The 17,059-nt window shown below is 62.0% G+C and overlaps 1 protein-coding gene across 4 annotated transcripts in view; it reads left to right on the forward strand.

Moving 5' to 3' along the window:
• The first annotated feature begins 4,484 nt into the window (after positions 1–4,484).
• Positions 4,485–17,059, forward strand: part of EFR3B (EFR3 homolog B) — a 39,585-nt gene continuing 27,010 nt past the window's right edge. The window contains exons 1-2 of one of the 4 annotated variants that reach the window (XM_064448336.1): positions 4,485–4,760; positions 16,885–16,961. In XM_064448336.1, coding sequence (XP_064304406.1) covers positions 4,754–4,760; positions 16,885–16,961 — 84 coding nt within the window. In that variant the 5' untranslated portion in view covers positions 4,485–4,753. Of the gene's footprint in view, positions 4,761–8,031; positions 8,051–13,488; positions 13,680–16,884; positions 16,962–17,059 lie in introns of those variants that run through there. The other 3 variants (XM_064448337.1, XM_064448334.1, XM_064448335.1) reach the window with 3 other exon arrangements.

Here is a 17,059-nt window from a genome sequence, read left to right on the forward strand (position 1 = left end):
AGCAGGGAAAAGAAGTGGAATGGGTCCAAATGGTGGGAAAAAAGGTAAATGTAAAGGAGAAAAGGTAGTGCTGTGCTGGGCATTGCTGTGTAGTACTCTGCAGTGCCAGGCGGCGCGGTGCTGGGCTGGGTTGAGCCGAGCCGAGCCGTGCCGCGCAGTGCTGTGGTGCGTTGTGCACGCCACACCAACCCAAACTTTCCTGTGCCGGGCTGTGCTGTGAAGTGCCGGGCCATGCTATGCTGTGTTGAAGCAGGTTGTGCCTCACCTCTGTCCCTGGAAAGGGGATGGAGCAGTTCATCCTGGAGGTCATCTCCAGGCGTGTAGAGGCAAAGAAGGTTATCACAAGTAGGCAACGTGCATTCACCAAGGGAAGCTCATGCCTGACCAACCTGACAGCCTTCTACAGCGGCGTGACTGGCTGGGTCGACGAAGGGAGAGCAGTGGGTGTTGTCTACCTCTACCCCAGTGAGGCATTCGACACTGTCTCCCATAGCGTCCTCATGGACAAGCTTAGGAAGTGCGGGTTAGATGAGAGGACAGCGAGGTGGGTTGAGAACTGGCTCAACGACAGGACTCAGAGGGTCGTGGTCACTGGGGCAGGGTCTGGCTGGAGGCCCGTAACTAGCGGTGTTCCCCAGGGGTCTGTGCTGGGCCCTGTCCTGTTTGATAGATCCATCAGTGACCTGGACGATGGGACAGAGCGTAACCTCAGCAAGTTCGCTGACGGTACCGAGCTGGGAGGGGCGGCTGATGCACCAGAGGCTGTGCTGGCACCCATTGAGAGCTGGCCAGGCTGGAGAGCTGGGCCCGGGGGAGCCTCAGGGAATTCAACCAGAGCCAGTGCAGGGTCCTGCCCCTGGGGAGGAACAGCCCCCCGCACCAGCACAGGCTGGGGGGGACCTGCTGGAGAGCGGCTCTGCTGAGAGGCCCTGGGGGTGCTGGGGGGCAGCGAGGTGACCCTGAGCCAGCACCGGGCCCCTGGGGCCAAGGGGGCCAGCGGTGCCCTGGGGGGCATGGAAAGGAGTGTGGGCAGCAGGGCGAGGGAGGTTCTCCTCCCCCTCTGCTCTGCCCCAGTGAGGCCACATCTGGGGGGCTGCGGCCAGTTCTGGGCCCCCCAGTGCAAGAAGGGCAGGGAACTGCTGGAGCAAGGCCAGGGCAGAGCTGCCAAGGGGATCAGGGGCTGGAGCATCTCCCTCGTGAGGAAAGGCTGAGAGACCTGGGTCTGTTCAGCCTGGAGAAGAGAAGGCTGAGGGGGGATCTCATCAGTGCCTATAAATATCTGAAGGGCGGGTGTCAGGAGGATGGGGCCAGGCTCTTTTCAGTGGTGCCCAACGCCAGGCCAAGGGGCCATGGGCACAAGCTGGAACACGGGAAGCTCCCCCTGAACATGAGGACAAACCCCTTCCCTGTGCGGGTGCCAGAGCAGGGGCACAGGCTGCCCAGAGAGGCTGTGGGGTCCCTTCCCTGGAGACATTCACCCCCCGCCTGGATGCGGCCCTGTGCCCCTGCTCTGGGGGTGCCTGCTCCAGCAGGGGTGGGACGGGGTGAGCTCCAGAGGGCCCTTCCAGCCCCCACTGGTCTGTGACTCTGTACCGTGCCTTGCTGCGCTGTGCATTGCTGCAATGCACCATGCCGTGCCATGCCATACCGTGCTGCACCATGCCGTACCATATGGCACTATACCCTTCTTCATGCCCTTCTGCAGCCCCGTGCCCTGGCCCTAACACCTCCACACGGCGCCGTGGGGATGCAGGAGCCTTTTGTGCCACCCTCCTCTGGCTCCTCCTCGAGTGGAGCCCAAAGACCAGGAGCTGCAGCAGTGACAGAGATGGGAACACCATCACCTCCGCACGCTGGCTTGTGGCTCCCACTCTCTCCTCCCTGCCTGGGGTGTCGGGCAGGTCAGGACTCCATGTTCCCGTTTGTGGTGCCGAGAGGGAGTCGTGGGTTTTGGAAGGCGACAACAGCAACTGCACGGCCAGATGAAGCGTGGGAGATGATCAGCACTCACATCCATGACCTGTGGCTGGGTACTGGTGCATTCGGAGCAGAAGTGCAGTGCCTGTGGCACCGACGATGCCAGAACCTGGACAGGGTCACTCCCTGCCTCAGTTTCCCCTTCGGCTACAGGGCGTTGCTGCATCGCTTCCGCGATGCTAAAGGCACTGCGGCTAAAATGCACCTTGGGCAGGTGTCTTCCTTATTCCTCACACCCTCCAAACGACCTCAGCCCTTTCCCTGGTGTCCCTGTCTCCCCAAGCAAGTCCGAGTTCCCCCATCTCACTCTCCAGGACTTTCTAGAAGCAGCCGAGGCGACCTGGATCCATCTCCATTTCCTACGCCGTCCCATTGCAGCCCTTGCTGCCGGCAGCAGCACACCTCCGTATTTTGGGGCCCTGCTGCAGCTCCCACCTGGCAGGGAAAGGCCTCGGTGTTCGTGGTTGCCCCTCAGGTGGCCGCGGATGCCACGGCTGGTGCTCCGTGGGGCTGGCAGCGGGGCGCAGGGGAAGCACACGCAGTATCTCCTCCCCACGGGGGAAAGAACCTTGGTGTAACGCTCTGGCGCGCGTATTCCTGGGAGGAACGATGCAAAGAGCGAGCATGGGGCACTGCAAGCTGTCGAAGGGAACCTCTCTGCTGGGGTTTGGGGTCCTCACATGGGACTTGGGGCCATCTGACCCGCAGAGGAAGGATCTCAGGGGCTCACTGGTGTGTTATTGGGGGGGGAACTGGGCGATCCGGGGAACTGAGTGGGTCCTGGCTTGCTGGCAGACCCCAGATGCGCAGGGCAGAGCTGCTACCGCCCCGTGGCTTTGCCCCCTGCCAGGCTTATCTGGCCAAATGCGGGGCAAAACCAGGGCAGGCTGCCCCGTGGCGGTGGGGGGCAGGCAGCGGGTGCAGCGTGGGGTGGGTGCAGCGGGGTGCTGGGTGTGGGTGCAGCGTGGGGTGGGTGCAGCGGGGTACTGGGGTGTGGGTGCAGCGTGGGGTGGGTGCAGTGTGGGGCGGGTGCAGTGGGGTACTGGGGTGTGGCTGCAGCGGGGTACTGGGGTGTGGGTGCAGCGTGGGGTGGGTGCAGCGTGGGGCGGGTGCAGTGGGGTACTGGGGTGTGGCTGCAGCGTGGTGTGGGTGCAGTGTGGTGTGGGTGCAGCGTGGGGTGGGTGCGGTGGGGGGTGGGTGCAGCGTGGGGTGGGTGCAGCGTGGGGTGGGTGCAGCGTGGGGCGGGTGCAGTGGGGTACTGGGGTGTGGGTGCAGCGTGGGGTGGGTGCAGCGTGGGGTGGGTGCAGGGGGGTGCCGGGGTGTGGGTGCAGTGTGGGGTGGGTGCAGCGGGGTGCCGGGGTGTGGGTGCAGTGTGGGATGGGTGCAGTGGGGTGTGGGTGCAGCGTGGGGCGAGTGCCGGGGGGTGCCGGGGTGTGGGTGCAGCGTGGGGTGGGTGCAGGGGGGTGCCGGGGTGTGGGTGCAGTGTGGGGTGGGTGCAGCGGGGTGCCGGGGTGTGGGTGCAGTGTGGGATGGGTGCAGTGGGGTGTGGGTGCAGTGTGGGGTGGGTGCAGCGGGGTGCCGGGGTGTGGGTGCAGTGTGGGATGGGTGCAGTGGGGTGTGGGTGCAGCGTGGGGCGAGTGCCGGGGGGTGCCGGGGTGTGGGTGCAGCGTGGGGTGGGTGCAGGGGGGGGCCGGGGTGTGGGTGCAGCGTGGGGCGAGTGCAGGGGGGTGCCGGGGTGTGGGTGCAGCGTGGGGCGAGTGCAGTGGGGTGCCGGGCTGTGGGTGCAGCGTGGGGCGGGTGCCGGGGGGTGCCGGGGTGTGGGTGCAGCGTGGGGCGGGTGCAGGGGGGTGCCGGGGTGTGGGTGCAGCGTGGGGCGGGTGCAGGGGGGTGCCGGGGTGTGGGTGCAGCGTGGGGCGGGTGCCGGGGGGTGCCGGGGTGTGGGTGCAGCGTGGGGTGGGTGCAGGGGGGTGCCGGGGTGTGGGTGCAGTGTGGGGCGGGTGCAGCGGGGTGCCGGGGTGTGGGTGCAGTGTGGGATGGGTGCAGTGGGGTGTGGGTGCAGCGTGGGGCGAGTGCCGGGGGGTGCCGGGGTGTGGGTGCAGCGTGGGGCGGGTGCAGGGGGGTGCCGGGGTGTGGGTGCAGCGTGGGGCGGGTGCAGGGGGGTGCCGGGGTGTGGGTGCAGCGTGGGGCGAGTGCAGGGGGGTGCCGGGGTGTGGGTGCAGCGTGGGGCGGGTGCAGGGGGGTGCCGGGGTGTGGGTGCAGCGTGGGGCGGGTGCAGGGGGGTGCCGGGGTGTGGGTGCAGCGTGGGGCGGGTGCAGGGGGGTGCCGGGGTGTGGGTGCAGCGTGGGGCGGGATGCGGGGCGGGGGCGGGGGTTTGCACCGTGCGGGGACGCAGGGGTGGCAGGGGGTGTGGGGAAAGGGCGGGGGGGGCCCGGGGCCGCGCTGCGGGCGGGCGCTGCGGCCGTGCCGGCGGGAGGAGCCGCCGCTGCGGTGCCGCCCCCCGGTGCCGCCCCCCCGGTGCCGCCCCCGGCCGGCGCCGCTCGGTGGGGCAGAGCCGGGCCGGGCACCGCCGCCTGCAGCCGGGCCGAGCCGGGCCGAGCCGGGCCGGGCCGAGCCGAGCCAAGCCGGGCCGAGCCGGGCCGAGCCGAGCCGAGCCGGGCCGAGCCGGGCCGAGCCGAGCCGAGCCGAGCCGGGCCGGGCCGGGCCGAGCCGAGCCGGGCCGAGCCGAGCCGAGCCGAGCCGAGCCGAGCCGAGCCGAGCCGGGGCGGCGGCAGCGGCCATGTACGGTGAGTGCCCGCCGGGGACGAGCACGCCGGGGCGGCGCCGGGCCTGAGCCGGTGTCGGGGCCGGTGTCGGTCCGGGGACTTGCGTGTCCCCCGTTTCCCCCGGGATTTGGGCACGTCCCCGCGGCGGGGCAGGGCTGCGCATCCCCGGGCCCGGTTAGGGGCTCACCCCTTCCCGGGGTCGGGGCACCTCGTTCTTTATAGGGCTGTGCACCCCCTCACTTACTGGGGGGTAGCCCTTCTTTTGGGGTGGGGGGCACCTCTGTCCTATAGACAGCTGTGCACCCCCCATTTACTGGGGAGTGATCCCTCTTTGGGGTTGAGGGGGGCTTGGTCTTTTGCAGGGCAGTGCACCCCCTAAGTTGCTGGGGGTCATCCCCTCTTTGGGTTTGGGGGGGTCCTTGGTCCTACACAGAGCTGTGCATCTCCCTGGTTACTGCGGGTGACATCTCTTCGGGTTTGGGGGGGGCCCCCCCCCCATTTTGTGGAGGGTGTCCCCCTCTTTGGGGCTGGGACACACACCGTAGTCCCATGAAGGACTGTAAATGCCCCCTTTATCACCGGGGCTTTGCCCTGTTTTTGGGGTACTACTGGCCATTAACCATCCCCCCAAACCGGGTTCCTGGGGGTCACCCGTTCTCCAGGGCTGGGAGGACCTTGCTTCTCTATAGGACCAGTTACCCCCATACTGCTGGGGGATCACCCAGTCCTTGGGGTGGGGAAGTCGTGGGTGCTCTATGGGGCTCTTCAGCTCTACCTGGTTACTTTGGGGCTGGCGGGGGGAGTGTCACACCCCCCTCCAGGATCACGGGGGATCTTGGTCCTATATGTGACCGCCCTTTGCGATACTGGGGAGCTGCCTGGTCGCTGGCATAGGGTGGCCCTCAGCCCCATATAGGCCCATGCTCCGTGTTCGGGGATCGCCGTTGACCCCCACGCTGTCACTGTTGTCACCCCACCGTGCAGGGCGGGCATATGGGGTCCTGCATCCCCGGCTGGGAAGCGCGGCGGGGTGATGCCACGTGCGTAATGGGGAGCAGCTGGTGGAGCAGCTGGCAGCCCCCCCCCCGCCCGGGGCAGCGGGGCCTCGCTAAGCTGCTGGGAGCTTTTGGGAAGGGCCGGGGGGTGGCCGGGTGGCTCTTAAATCCTCGCTGCCAGAGCATCCTTCCCTGGGCGCGGGGCGAGCACCGCGGAGGAGGGAACCCCTGACCGCTGCCCTTCCTCGGGGGCTCCGAGCCCAGCCCGAGGGCTGCGGGGTCTCTTTGGTGCCGCCAGCTGAACCCCCTCTCTGCGAGGTGCTGTGGTGCCGGGGGTGAGTGAGTGCATGGTGGGATGCGGCAGGAGGGAGATGGGTGGGCAGGGTGCTGGCCCCCTTCTGGGGTGATGGGGGTGCTCGTTCTGGGGCTCGGTGTGGTGCACACAGACGGGAGGTCCTGAGATGTGTTGGGATACAGCACCTGCCTCCTGCGGGGAAAAGAGTGGAGCCGGTGGGCTTGGGGAGCGCGTTTTTATCTAGTGGGGCCAGGGGGAAGGAAGCTGAGGCAGGACACGCGGGTTCTGTTCCTTTCCTCTCCTCGTCAGGGTGCTGACTCCTCCGTGGCCTCCATTGAGTCATTCAGGTCTCCCAGCTGGTATTTTTCCACCCGCAAAACGAGGGGGATGCTTCCCTCCCCTCCCTGGCTGTGGCAGCCTGCGGTGATGCTGCTGCGTGCCCTGGGGACGCCGGCCCCTCTGCAGCCCCCCAGCGCCGGGATTCCCTCGCCCGCTCAGACCACAGGACCCGTCTGTCTGGCGTGGGGTGCCAGCGATGCTCTCATTGCAGGACAGCCGGCCCCGATGCCCAAATGCTCCTGCTGGTGCCCTTTCCATCTGAGCGCCCGCCCTTGCTCAGGGCTTTTGCATCCACGTTGCGGCTTGCGTTGATTTTTGGGGGGTTTTCTTTTGGCAATTTGTGCTGCCAGCAAGCAGGAATTTGCGGGGAGCTGTTAATCCAAGCAGTTCGCAGCAGCCTGGAGCACCTAATAATTTGCTTTGACGGGGAACTGCAGGGAACCCCAGCCCCTCTGCAAACCTGGGGGAGAGCTGAGCCGTGGGTCCTGCCGGCCCCCCTGGTGTCAGTTTGGTGATCTGGCCCGAGGGCTGTGACATGTTCTGGTTGTCCCCTGGGGTCCTGGCTCAGTGGCCAGCCTGTCCTGCCCGTGGGGAACGGCAATGCCACATCAGGCCACAGCTCCTCTTACCCACAGGTTACATCGCTCCTTGCATCTTGGGGAAGCCTCTGCTCCAAAATACTTGGCGTTTCCTTAGGGTGGGGAAGGGCAGAGCATCTTTGGGGACCTGAATGTGACTTTGAGGACAAAAGCCAGGCTGGTCCCTTCCCTTGGTAGCGCTCGTGGCCAGGCGTTGCTGCGGCTCATCGTCCTGGAAAGCATCCAGGAGCTGGAAAGCTCTGTGGGATACTTTGGATGAAAGGTGCTTTAGGAATGCACAGGATTATTGGTATCTTTTTAATCTCTCTTTTAACTGTCTATTGACCTGGGGGAAGGGTTAGATGGGTGGCTGGGGATGGATTTTTTCCTCTGTGGACCGGACAAACACTTGCTCCGTTATGGGGGAGACCTGCTGCCTCCCTGGGAGGCGGTTGGAGGGACAGCACGGAGCGGGGCACAGGCCACCCTGTGCATCCCCTCTAACCCCGCAGCGCTGGCGCCTTGCGCTGAGCTGGTGTCTGCGTGTGCGAGGCAAGAGCGGCGTGCTCGGCACGGCACACCGTGGCTCGTGGCGTGGGGCCGTGGCCGTGCACGCGGAGCAGGGCTGCTGGGGGTCTGCGCCCCTTTTCAGCCCGGCTTCGGTTTCCTTTTGCATCACCGGTAAAAACGGGAGAGCTGAGCTTCGACCATGGATGCGCCGGCCTGGATGGCTCATGTCATACAAAGCACAGTTTTTTGGGCTGAACCTTCAGGCTGGCGCCCCTGCCTCCGGTGGGAGCTGGCTGTGCTGAGCCTGGCTTGGGGATTAGCGGCTCCACAGGAGAATTCACGCTGCAGGAGCTGGGGTGCTGCTCTCAGGCTTTGGCGGGCAAAAAAAAGCATGGTTATCCCATGCTTAGGGGCTGTGCGATGGCCCCGGCTGCAGGGGAAGCCCAGCGCTTTGTGTATCCAGCCACCACCAACCTTCCTGCTTCGCTGCCGTCTCCAGGAGGCAGGGCTTTAATTCAGAAATATGTGCAAAAGGCAGAGCGAGCTCGTCGGGCTGAAAGCGCTCCAGGAGCAGGGACACGGCTGGAAGGAGAGGTAGGGGGAGAGCAGAGATGGGATGGAGTTAACATTTCCATGTGGGGGGGGGGGTCCCCGGTGGGGCTTGTCTGCAAGTCCCCGCCGTACTTTCGGCAGCCGCTGGGAAGGCAGCGCGTGCCGGAGCTGCGGCAGCAAGCCTTTGGGAGCCGCATGCCAACCGTCCGGCCCCGCAGCCGCTCACCGCAGCTTGTTTCCCTCGCTTTGCTTTCTGGTCGCCGGCACGGGCTGTCTCCTCCCATGCCAGCGGAGCTGGAAATAGAGAAGGTTCCTTTTTTTTTTTTTTTTCTCTCCAGCAGCAGCTGGAGCAGGGGAAATGAGGTTTTTCGGCTACCCAGGGAGAAGGCGTTGTCGGTGGTGGGCGTCAGCAAGGTCCCTGCGAGCCGTCTGGGGCTGCCAGCGTGCCACTGAGTCACAGCCAGCAGCCGCAGAAACGGATGGGTTTTGCGCTAAATAAATAGCGCTTGGTGGGACGGGATGGCTCAGCAGGGGAATGTGAAATGCAATTAAGCTTCTTTTTTTGGCTTTTTTTTTTTTTTCCTTCTATGCTTTTTAACTAAATGATCTGCAAATTAATTCAGTGCTCGTAGAGGAAAAGGGGCTGTTTGTGGTGCCGGCGGCGCTGGGGGCTTTCCTGAGCCGCTCGGTCATGGCTCTCACAAGTGTTTACATTAAACCTCAATGGCTATGGCCAAGTCCAGGGCTTTTTTCCTGTTGGGTTTCCAGAGAGCATTGCCGTGTCTGGGCAGAATTTGACCCCTGCATTTGAAGATGGGAACTCCTCTGCCTGGAGCAAGTGCTAGAGGGGATTGTGCCAGGCCAGGAGCTGGCATTGCTCGCCTCCAACCTCATCAAGCCCAACCACTTAAGGGCTCTGGTAATTTCTTGCGCAATCAGTAATTGCACAAGAAAACGCGCTTCCAGAGATGCTCCGCTCCCCGCTGAACCCTCTGCAGCGCTGTAGCTCCGTCACGGGTCGCTCTGCCTTGGGGACTGGAGTTGCTCCCCCTCCGCAGCGACTGCAAACAACCGAGAAAGGTGGAGAGAAAGCGTGGCTGTGGCTGGTCCCATCACATTTCTGTCTCTCTGTAAATCACAGAATCCCAGACCGGTGGGGGTTGGAAGGGCCCTCTGGAGCTCACCCCGTCCCACCCCTGCTGGAGCAGGCACCCCCAGAGCAGGGGCACAGGGCCACGTCCAGGCGGGGGGTGAATGTCTCCAGGGAAGGGACCCCACAGCCTCTCTGGGCAGCCTGTTCCAGACCGAACATGAGGGCGTTCAGTCATATTTTCTGCCAAAAACTAAAACCGGCTGTGGGGTTTGAGGTGGCGTATCGTGGGGAAATGGGAAACCGCCGAAACGTGTGTGGTCAGCATCTCGCAAAGGTCCTTGTGTTTTTTGTTGAACATGCAAAACAGGGTGGAGGGTTTGCGTGTGGGGTTTTTTTTTTTTCTCTCTCTCTGAAAGCCTGTCAAACTTGCAAGCCTCCCCGTGTCCTTGGCCCTTCCGTCGCATCCGGCTCTGCGCTGCGTGGGGCAAGGCCCTGGCCTTGCAAAATGACCCAAGCTCTGAATTAAGCAGTTTTCAGAGGCCAGCTCTGATGCTGGGTGGACGCCTGCCTCCGTCAGAGCTTCCCCACCTACATTGCGTGGACCAGACACACCGTGTCCGTGGGACAACTGGGGAAGGTCTTGTACCAAGGAGCTGCGTCGAGGCCAGAGTTTGAGTGAATTTCCTGCTATTTAAGCTTCTTCCTCCCCCCAGCTTTCCCTCTGCCATGCCTTGTACAGCGAAACCAGGCACCCATTAAGGCACTTAACTCCCCTTCTCCCCCCCTTGAATCGGCACTGCCGGCGTGCCGGGTACGTGATGCAAACCTCCCTGCGCGCAGCTCTGCCCTTAACAGATGGTTTCCCCCGCATGCAAAAGGGCTGGTGTGGTGCTAATGCCCGAGCCTAATCGCCGCTGTGAAATATTAATTAATGCGGCCGCTGACGAAGCTTTGCACGTGCGCTGCGGTGTCGGAGCGGCGGGCTCGGGCGGGCAGTGAAGTGTGAATAATGGAGGGTTGAATCCGTCGCTGGTGTAAGCTGGCAGCGGGGCTGATCTACGTCCCACTGCTCACCACGGAGTTGTTAAAGCTGGATTTGATGCCTGCGTGCCTTGAGCTGTCAGCATTTGGAAGGGGGGAGATGCAAGGGAATGCGTTTGGGCAAATGCAGGTGGGATTCGGCCATGCTGGCACCGGTGTGGATTCGGCCGCTGGAGCAGCTCCCATCTGTGGGTGGGTGGGGGGTCCCTGCGTGGGCTGGGGGGAGCCCTGGCACAGAGCCGCACGCTGGGGCTCTGCCTTGGAGCCGCTTTGCTTCCCCCGAGCCCGGCCGCAGCGTCTGCCCCGGCGAGACTCGGCTGCGTCGGTGGAGGCGAGGCGAGAGCGGCGCGTGGAGGAGTGCCAGGGGGAAGCTGCGAATTTAATTGCTAGGCTAAAAGGCTTTGCGCTGTCGGCTCCGGGCGGGCCGCGGGCGACGTCTGGGAGAGCGGTTCCCTTCTCCGGCATGCTCCTGTCCATCCCGCTCGGCAACGTGAGAAATACGTCCTGGCCCCGGCAGCCTTGGCTCGCCAGTCCTGAGCGTCTCTGCTCTTCCTTCGCTGTCGGTGCCTCGAAATATTTCGCTGTCCCTTCGTGCCGGCATCAAGAAATGCAGCTCCCTGTGATCAGCGCTGGCTTGTGCTTGCCCTTAGAGGTTTGGGTCTTCTGCAACATCCTCGAAAGTGTCTCTGCTCGCAGATGAGCTGTCAGCTTTTATAACACCCCCTCTGCAGATGCTGGCTCTTACCGAAGGACACTTGGATGAGCGGTGATTAATGAGCAGGGAAGGGAAAAAGCCCTGGCCGTGCAGCCCAAACCCTTCAGCAAGGTCAGGAACTATGAATTAACATCAGGGCATTGCTCCAAATTACAGAGCTGTGGGGGTGGGCTGGGTTTGACCCCCTCCCCAGCTCTGCCTCTTCTACTAAAGGTGGTAGCGGCTTAATGCAACCACACAGGGTCCCCCATCTTCTCATGGCAACTTATTTACAAAGGCTCTTCTTTGCAGTGGGGTGACCTGAACTGCTTGATCCGGCTCCCCTCCCGGCTTGGGAAAGAGCAAACTTGAGGAACCGGCCCCAGGCTGCGTCAGGGGAGGTTTAGGTTGGGTGTGAGGGAAAATGCCTTCCCTGCCGGAGGGGTCAGGCCCTGGCACAGGCTGCCCAGAGAGGAGGGGGAGTCACCGTCCCTGGGGGGGTTCAAACACCGTGCAGCCGTGGCACTTGGGGCCATGGTTTAGGAGGCCTGGGGGTGTTGGGCTGGGGGTTGGACTTGATGATCCTGGAGGTCTTTTCCAACCTTAATGATTCCATGATTCGGTGATTTTTGGGGGCTGCTGTTGCCTCCCCCTGCCAGGGCATGGGCACCTTGCTGTCCTCACCCCATTCCCCGCACAGCACGCTGCAAGGAGAGTGTTGGGCCACAGTTTTAATTGGTGCCCAGTGCATTTGGCTCTCTTAAATGCAATTAGAGAGATTTACTGGCTTGCTTTACAGCTCTGCCGGCCTGCGGAGTTGTGCTGATTTACATCAGGATCTGCCCTGGCTCTGTGGGGGTGCAGAGGCAAATGGAGGCTGGCTGGTGCAGAAGCTGGATTTTAACTTAGGTTTTTCTGCCTCTTAAATTGGTGACGGAAGCTCAGAGGAGCACCTGAGCGAGCCTTTCCCTCGGGGGAGCTCTCAGCCACGCTCGCTTATGGCTATCAGCTTTCCACTTGGAACAGCTTTCGGGGAGGAGGGGGAGCTGCAAGTTGTGCCTTACCTCTCCCCCATCCCTCACGGTACCGAGCCTGTCCCTGCTCCCTGCCAGCATCACTTGTTTCTTGCCTTCCCTGATATTTTCCCCTCACCTCCCACGGGCTGGGGCTTCTCGCTCCATCCCTCTGCCCACCCTGGAGTGGGTGGAAAATAGGACTAAGGGGTCTCTGGGCCAACTTGAATACTGCTCAGTGAGATTTCCGATGCGTCGCAGGGAGATTTCATCCTTTTCCTCGGGCAGGCTCGCCCACCGGGTGCCAAAGTCCTGAGAGAGTCAGTGGATGGGTATGAAGGAGACTCACATCAGCTGAGACGAGATCAAAATGAGATTTTGCTAAGCGGATTAGGGAAAGGGCTCTGGTTTGGTGCAGGGCTCAGCAGAAGACAACGCTGGGCTGCTGGTACCTCCCCCCCCCCACCTTCAGGCTGGTGTTTTTGCTTTGGGTTAAGAGTGACCTTCATGGGATATTAGGTTCAATGAGGGCTTTTGCGTGATTTAATTAAGATTTATTTGCAATCAGTTGGAGTGCCCTTATTAAGTGAATTCCAGGCCTCAAATAATATGGCCATAAGGTTTTCCAGCCGTGCTTATTGCCAGGATGCCATTAAAAAGGGGACAGGGGAGGGGATTAATGAGGAAAGGCTTATGGTCAGAGCACTGGTGGGAGAGCGTGTGGTTGTGCTGGGAGGTGAGCTGGGCCTGTGTCCCGTTCTCAGCCGGCCATACTCAGTCCCAAAAACCCCAGTTACAGCTGGTAGCAGTGAAACCCCCTCCTGGAAACACATGCAATGAGTTTATCTGGAAGCCTCGGGGCTCAAGCCAGCATTGGAGCAGCTAAGTGGGGGTTCTGCTAGCAAGCCACAGTCACTGGGACTGAAAGACTATAATTATCCCCAATTAGATCGACTTTCTCGGAGCTGAACTATTAAAGCAAAAGACCCTTTTAGCTCGCTTTGCCCCCCGGTGAGAGCACAGATGTGACCTGCCATGTCTGCGAGTGGCGGTGAAGAGCCCGATAAATGCCACGGGGGTGCCACAGGCGGGTGCAAGACGGGGGTGACACACGTGTCATGGGTAGCTGTGGGAGCCGATGCTGCTCCCGACTTTCCCACCTTATTCCCTCCACAGGGAAACGGGTTGAGTCATGTTTTTCCATGCCTCAATTTACCTGACCTTTAAGAAAATCCATGTCCTTGGTTCCCACAGCAGCAGGCTGCCAGCAGGAGGAGAGCGTGACGCACCGCGCGGGCCCGTGCTCGCGTGTCTGTCGCATCCCTGGATGCTGTTTTGGGGTCAGCTCCGACCTGCTGAGCCTTGCCCCTTGCTAGCGCTGCCTGCAAGCGAGCGATGCTTCATGTGCCGAACCAGAGAGCTTTGGGCTCGAGGGACCTTGAAAAACCGCCCCCGTTCCCCACCCTCTGGGGTCCTCCGAAATGCCCAGCTCCCCGGCCGCCCCCGCGTACCGGTGAGGTGCCGGCAGAGCAAAGCCAGCGCCGTTCCCAGCTGCCATCGGAGCTGCCTCGGTGACTCAGCAGCCGTGCTGAAAGCTCCCTTATTTATTTAAACGGCTGCTCCCGCTCGCTCGGCTGAGCATCCCCTGCAGCGATGCTGCCGCTGGGCCGGCCGCCGCTCGGTGAGGAGGAGAGCGATACCCGGCACCCTGAGCCCCCCAGTTTGCTCCGGAGACGATGGCTTTGACCACCTGGGCTCTCGGCCCCGCGCTGCGGCTCTGTGCCGCCGGCCCTGCCTGCTCCTGGGAGATGCTGCACGTGGCCGGAGCAGGTACCTTCCCCCCCGCTTTGCTTTTCCCCAGTTGCTGGGTTGGATCTCCTGGGAGGGGGAAGCCAGTCTGGCTGCTGGTGACCTTCAGCGTCATCCTTCTATTTTTTAAATACCTTGTGCCAGCCTGGGCTGGAGGAATGCGTTGCGGCTGCGGGGTTTTGTCCTCAGGGGGAGGGACGCCGCCGGTCGGTGCCTTGCTCGGGGCTGGAGCTGTGGCTGCAGGGCTGGTGCAGGGGCACGAGGTGCCTGGGGTCGGTCTGGTGGGTGCTAAAGGAAACCAGTGTCTGGAAGAAGAAATGTCTGTCACCCTTGTCGGGTGGCCTGGCTGGGGGGGTGTCGTTGCTAGCCCCAGCGTTAGGGTTTGGTGCTGTGAGGGTCTGGGGGGCTCCCATATAGACCAAGCACAGGGCTGATTTCAGCCCTGGCGTCAGGACCAGACTTGGGTTTGTTGCTTTCTGGAGAGCCCTTGGCAGGGGGAAATAAAACAAAGGAAAATCTTCCTCTTTCCTCCAGGTCTGTGTCATTTTTACTCTGCTTTTTTAAGTATTTATGGTCTCCCTGCCTGTGCCTGTCTGGGCTGGGCAAAACCGAGAGAAGGTTTGGGGAAGGAAAGTTTGTTTTGGTTTCCTGCAAGCAGAGTAAGCGAGACCCTTTCAGTGCCCTGCTGCAGGGAGCTCAGCCCTTTTACTAGACATCAGAGAGTCTCAGCTGGAGGCACTGCTCTGTAGGAAGCCCCGTCCTTCTGCTGGGCCACGGTGGGATCCTGCCCTGATGTGCTGATGTGACTTTGGGTTGAGCAACGTTCTTGCTTTCCCTGTCTGGGCTGTGCTGGTGCCCTCCTGCCGTGGGACCGATGGGTCGCCCAGGTCCCCTCTCCTGGCAGGTGCCCCGGGTCTTCGCCTCTCTCCCGCTGCTCCTTTCTTTAGGTGAGGCCTTAAAAATCTCCTACTTCTGGAAGAAGAGGTCATGTTAGGTGAGAGGGAAGGCGTTAGATTTAATTATGCAATTATTATTGATGGGATCCGTGCTGTGTCTGCTCTTCAGCTTCATTCATCAGGATGAGGGTGGTGGATTGGGAACGCGGACCTTTGCTCCTCTCCCAGGCCTAGGAACGTGCATTAATCCTGAAAATACTCTAAAGTCCCATTTCTGGAGGTGAGATGATTACTGAGGAGCTGCAGGAGGCGGAGGGGACCTGGCTCCTTGGCTAATGGGATCGCGGCGGGGGGGGCTCTCCAGCTGCTTTGCAGGGAGAGCTGGTGGCCCATGCTGAGGCACCGGCAGGGACGTGTGGCCCGGCAAGGTGAGACAAGTCACGCTGCCTCGGCCGTCCCAGGCGAGGGGAATTTATTAAGAGGATTCAGGAGATCATCAGATGAGAGTCAAACGAGAATTTATTAAGAGGCCAGATTAAAGGTACTTTGCAAAAAGAGCAAAATCGATCGAAGGCAGCTGAGAAGGGAGGAGGGAGAGCAGCAGGCGGGAGACTCAGAAATGAACTATCGGGTAGCGGGAAGGTGTAGAGGGGTTTGCAGGGAGGGTGCAAGAGGTGGAAGGAGCTCTTTGCCGCGGCAGCATTGCCCGGCGCGGGGGCCCCAAAGGGGACCCCAAGGCAAGCGGCAGCCTGCCCTGCGCGGGCGCCCGCCGTCGGAGGCGAGGCGCTCGGGAAGCGAGCGGTGCCAGCGCCGGGAGCTGGCGCGAGCCAGCGTGAGCTCATGCGTTCCAGCGGGAGCGGTCGCCAGCTCCCGCCGGCGCGGCCTTTGTCCCCCCAGCTTCTGCTTCTCGGCAGCCGTTGCCAAAAAAGCAGCCCCGAATTACTCACGCTTCCCCGGGCTCAAAAAGGCGGGTGCTGACACCGGTCTCCTCCGTGGGGTGCAGCGTCCGAGTGACGCCAGGCCCTGGGGAAAAAATGCATTGTGCTGGAGCAGGGGGATCCTGGCGTGCGAAGCCCTCCGAGAGGCACCGGGGAGGGTAGCGCGACCAGCAATCCTTTTTTTCTTGTTTTTCCCTCTTTTTTTTTTTTTTTTAAATAAACAAAACTGCTGATATGCATCAGCAGCCGGGAGGCAGGGCGGTGCTGGTACAGCTTTACGCAGGGGAATGTATCAGGGTGGTGGTGCCCACCGATGCTGAACTCCGGTGCGTGTGGAAGCACGATGGATGCTCGAGAGCCTGCCTGGACCGCCGACCGTCCCCGAGCCGAAGACGGGGGCATCCCTGGCTGCTGCGGGGAGTGTGCTGCGGCCCTGAGAAACAGGATATGGCACAGGGAGAAATATCCAGGTTGCAAACGATCCCTGCCTCCCTCGGCAGCTCCCTGACAGCGGAGCAGGGGATGGCAGCCGCTTTTGGGATATTTGGTGGTTAGGGCTAACTGCTTTGCTCTGAGTTGGGATGAGGCTGATGCCCGCCGTTCACTGGCCTGCGGAGTTGCTGCTGCAAGGGGTTTTGGCCCTCGGAGAGGCTGCGTGGGGCACGGCTCGTGTGTCAGAGACAGCTGCTCTCGTGTCTGAGGCCCCTCAAAAAGTGGGGCTGGGTATGGTTGAGTCAGTGTCCTGCGAAACACGGGTCACTTCGTGCCTCCCTCAGGGGAGAGCGACGGCGGTCCAGCAGCCCAAAGGTAGGGGGGCAGTCAGAGGTGTTTGGTGTTTCTCAGCAGCTCAGCTTTGGAGCTGCAAAGAGGAAAAGGCATTTTCCTGTCATAGCCTTCATAAGATGCTCTCTTTTTCTGTCCTGCTGTCTCTCGCAGCCTGTGCTCTCTTGCTCGCCGCTGGCTCCCTGGGGAGCACAGGGCAGGGTGCGAGTGGCGTGTCCTCGGGTGAGCGGTTGGAGGAAAGAGCTCTTGGTCTGAGGATCCGCAAAAGAGGATCTTGTGAAATAGAGAGGCACAGGTTTAGGGGAACTTTTGAGGTCTTGGTCTCTGGGGACTGCTTTCTTGGGTGAGAAAAGCAGATAACCCTGCAGTCCTGTGTCAAGTGACGCTGGTCACCAGCCAATTCCCTGCCTCTCAGCTGCGGTTTTCTTCCCTTGTTTTTTCTGGCTGCAAAACTCTGAGATGTCATCAGCTTGGTGCCCTGTCCTCTTCCTGGGCTTCCCTACTGAATCCAAGGCTATGTTTTCTACCAAAGGCACCTCCACACAGGGGTCTGCCCTGGAGCTGGGGATTTTATCCCTGCTGTGACCGGCCCTGTCTCTTCTCTTCCAGGTGTGTGCGGCTGCTGCGGCGCCCTGCGTCCCCGCTACAAAAGACTTGTCGACAACATCTTCCCTGAGGACCCAGAGGTAAACGAGGTGCTGCTTCACGCACTGAAGCTCTGCTGCTTGGTTTGCAGGGACGCAGTGTCACCTGCCCAGGAACAGCTCCTGGGAGGTGGGCGATG

The sequence above is a fragment of the Phalacrocorax carbo genome, chromosome 3, assembly GCF_963921805.1.
Source record: "Phalacrocorax carbo chromosome 3, bPhaCar2.1, whole genome shotgun sequence".
In the NCBI taxonomy this organism is placed as follows: domain Eukaryota; kingdom Metazoa; phylum Chordata; class Aves; order Suliformes; family Phalacrocoracidae; genus Phalacrocorax; species Phalacrocorax carbo.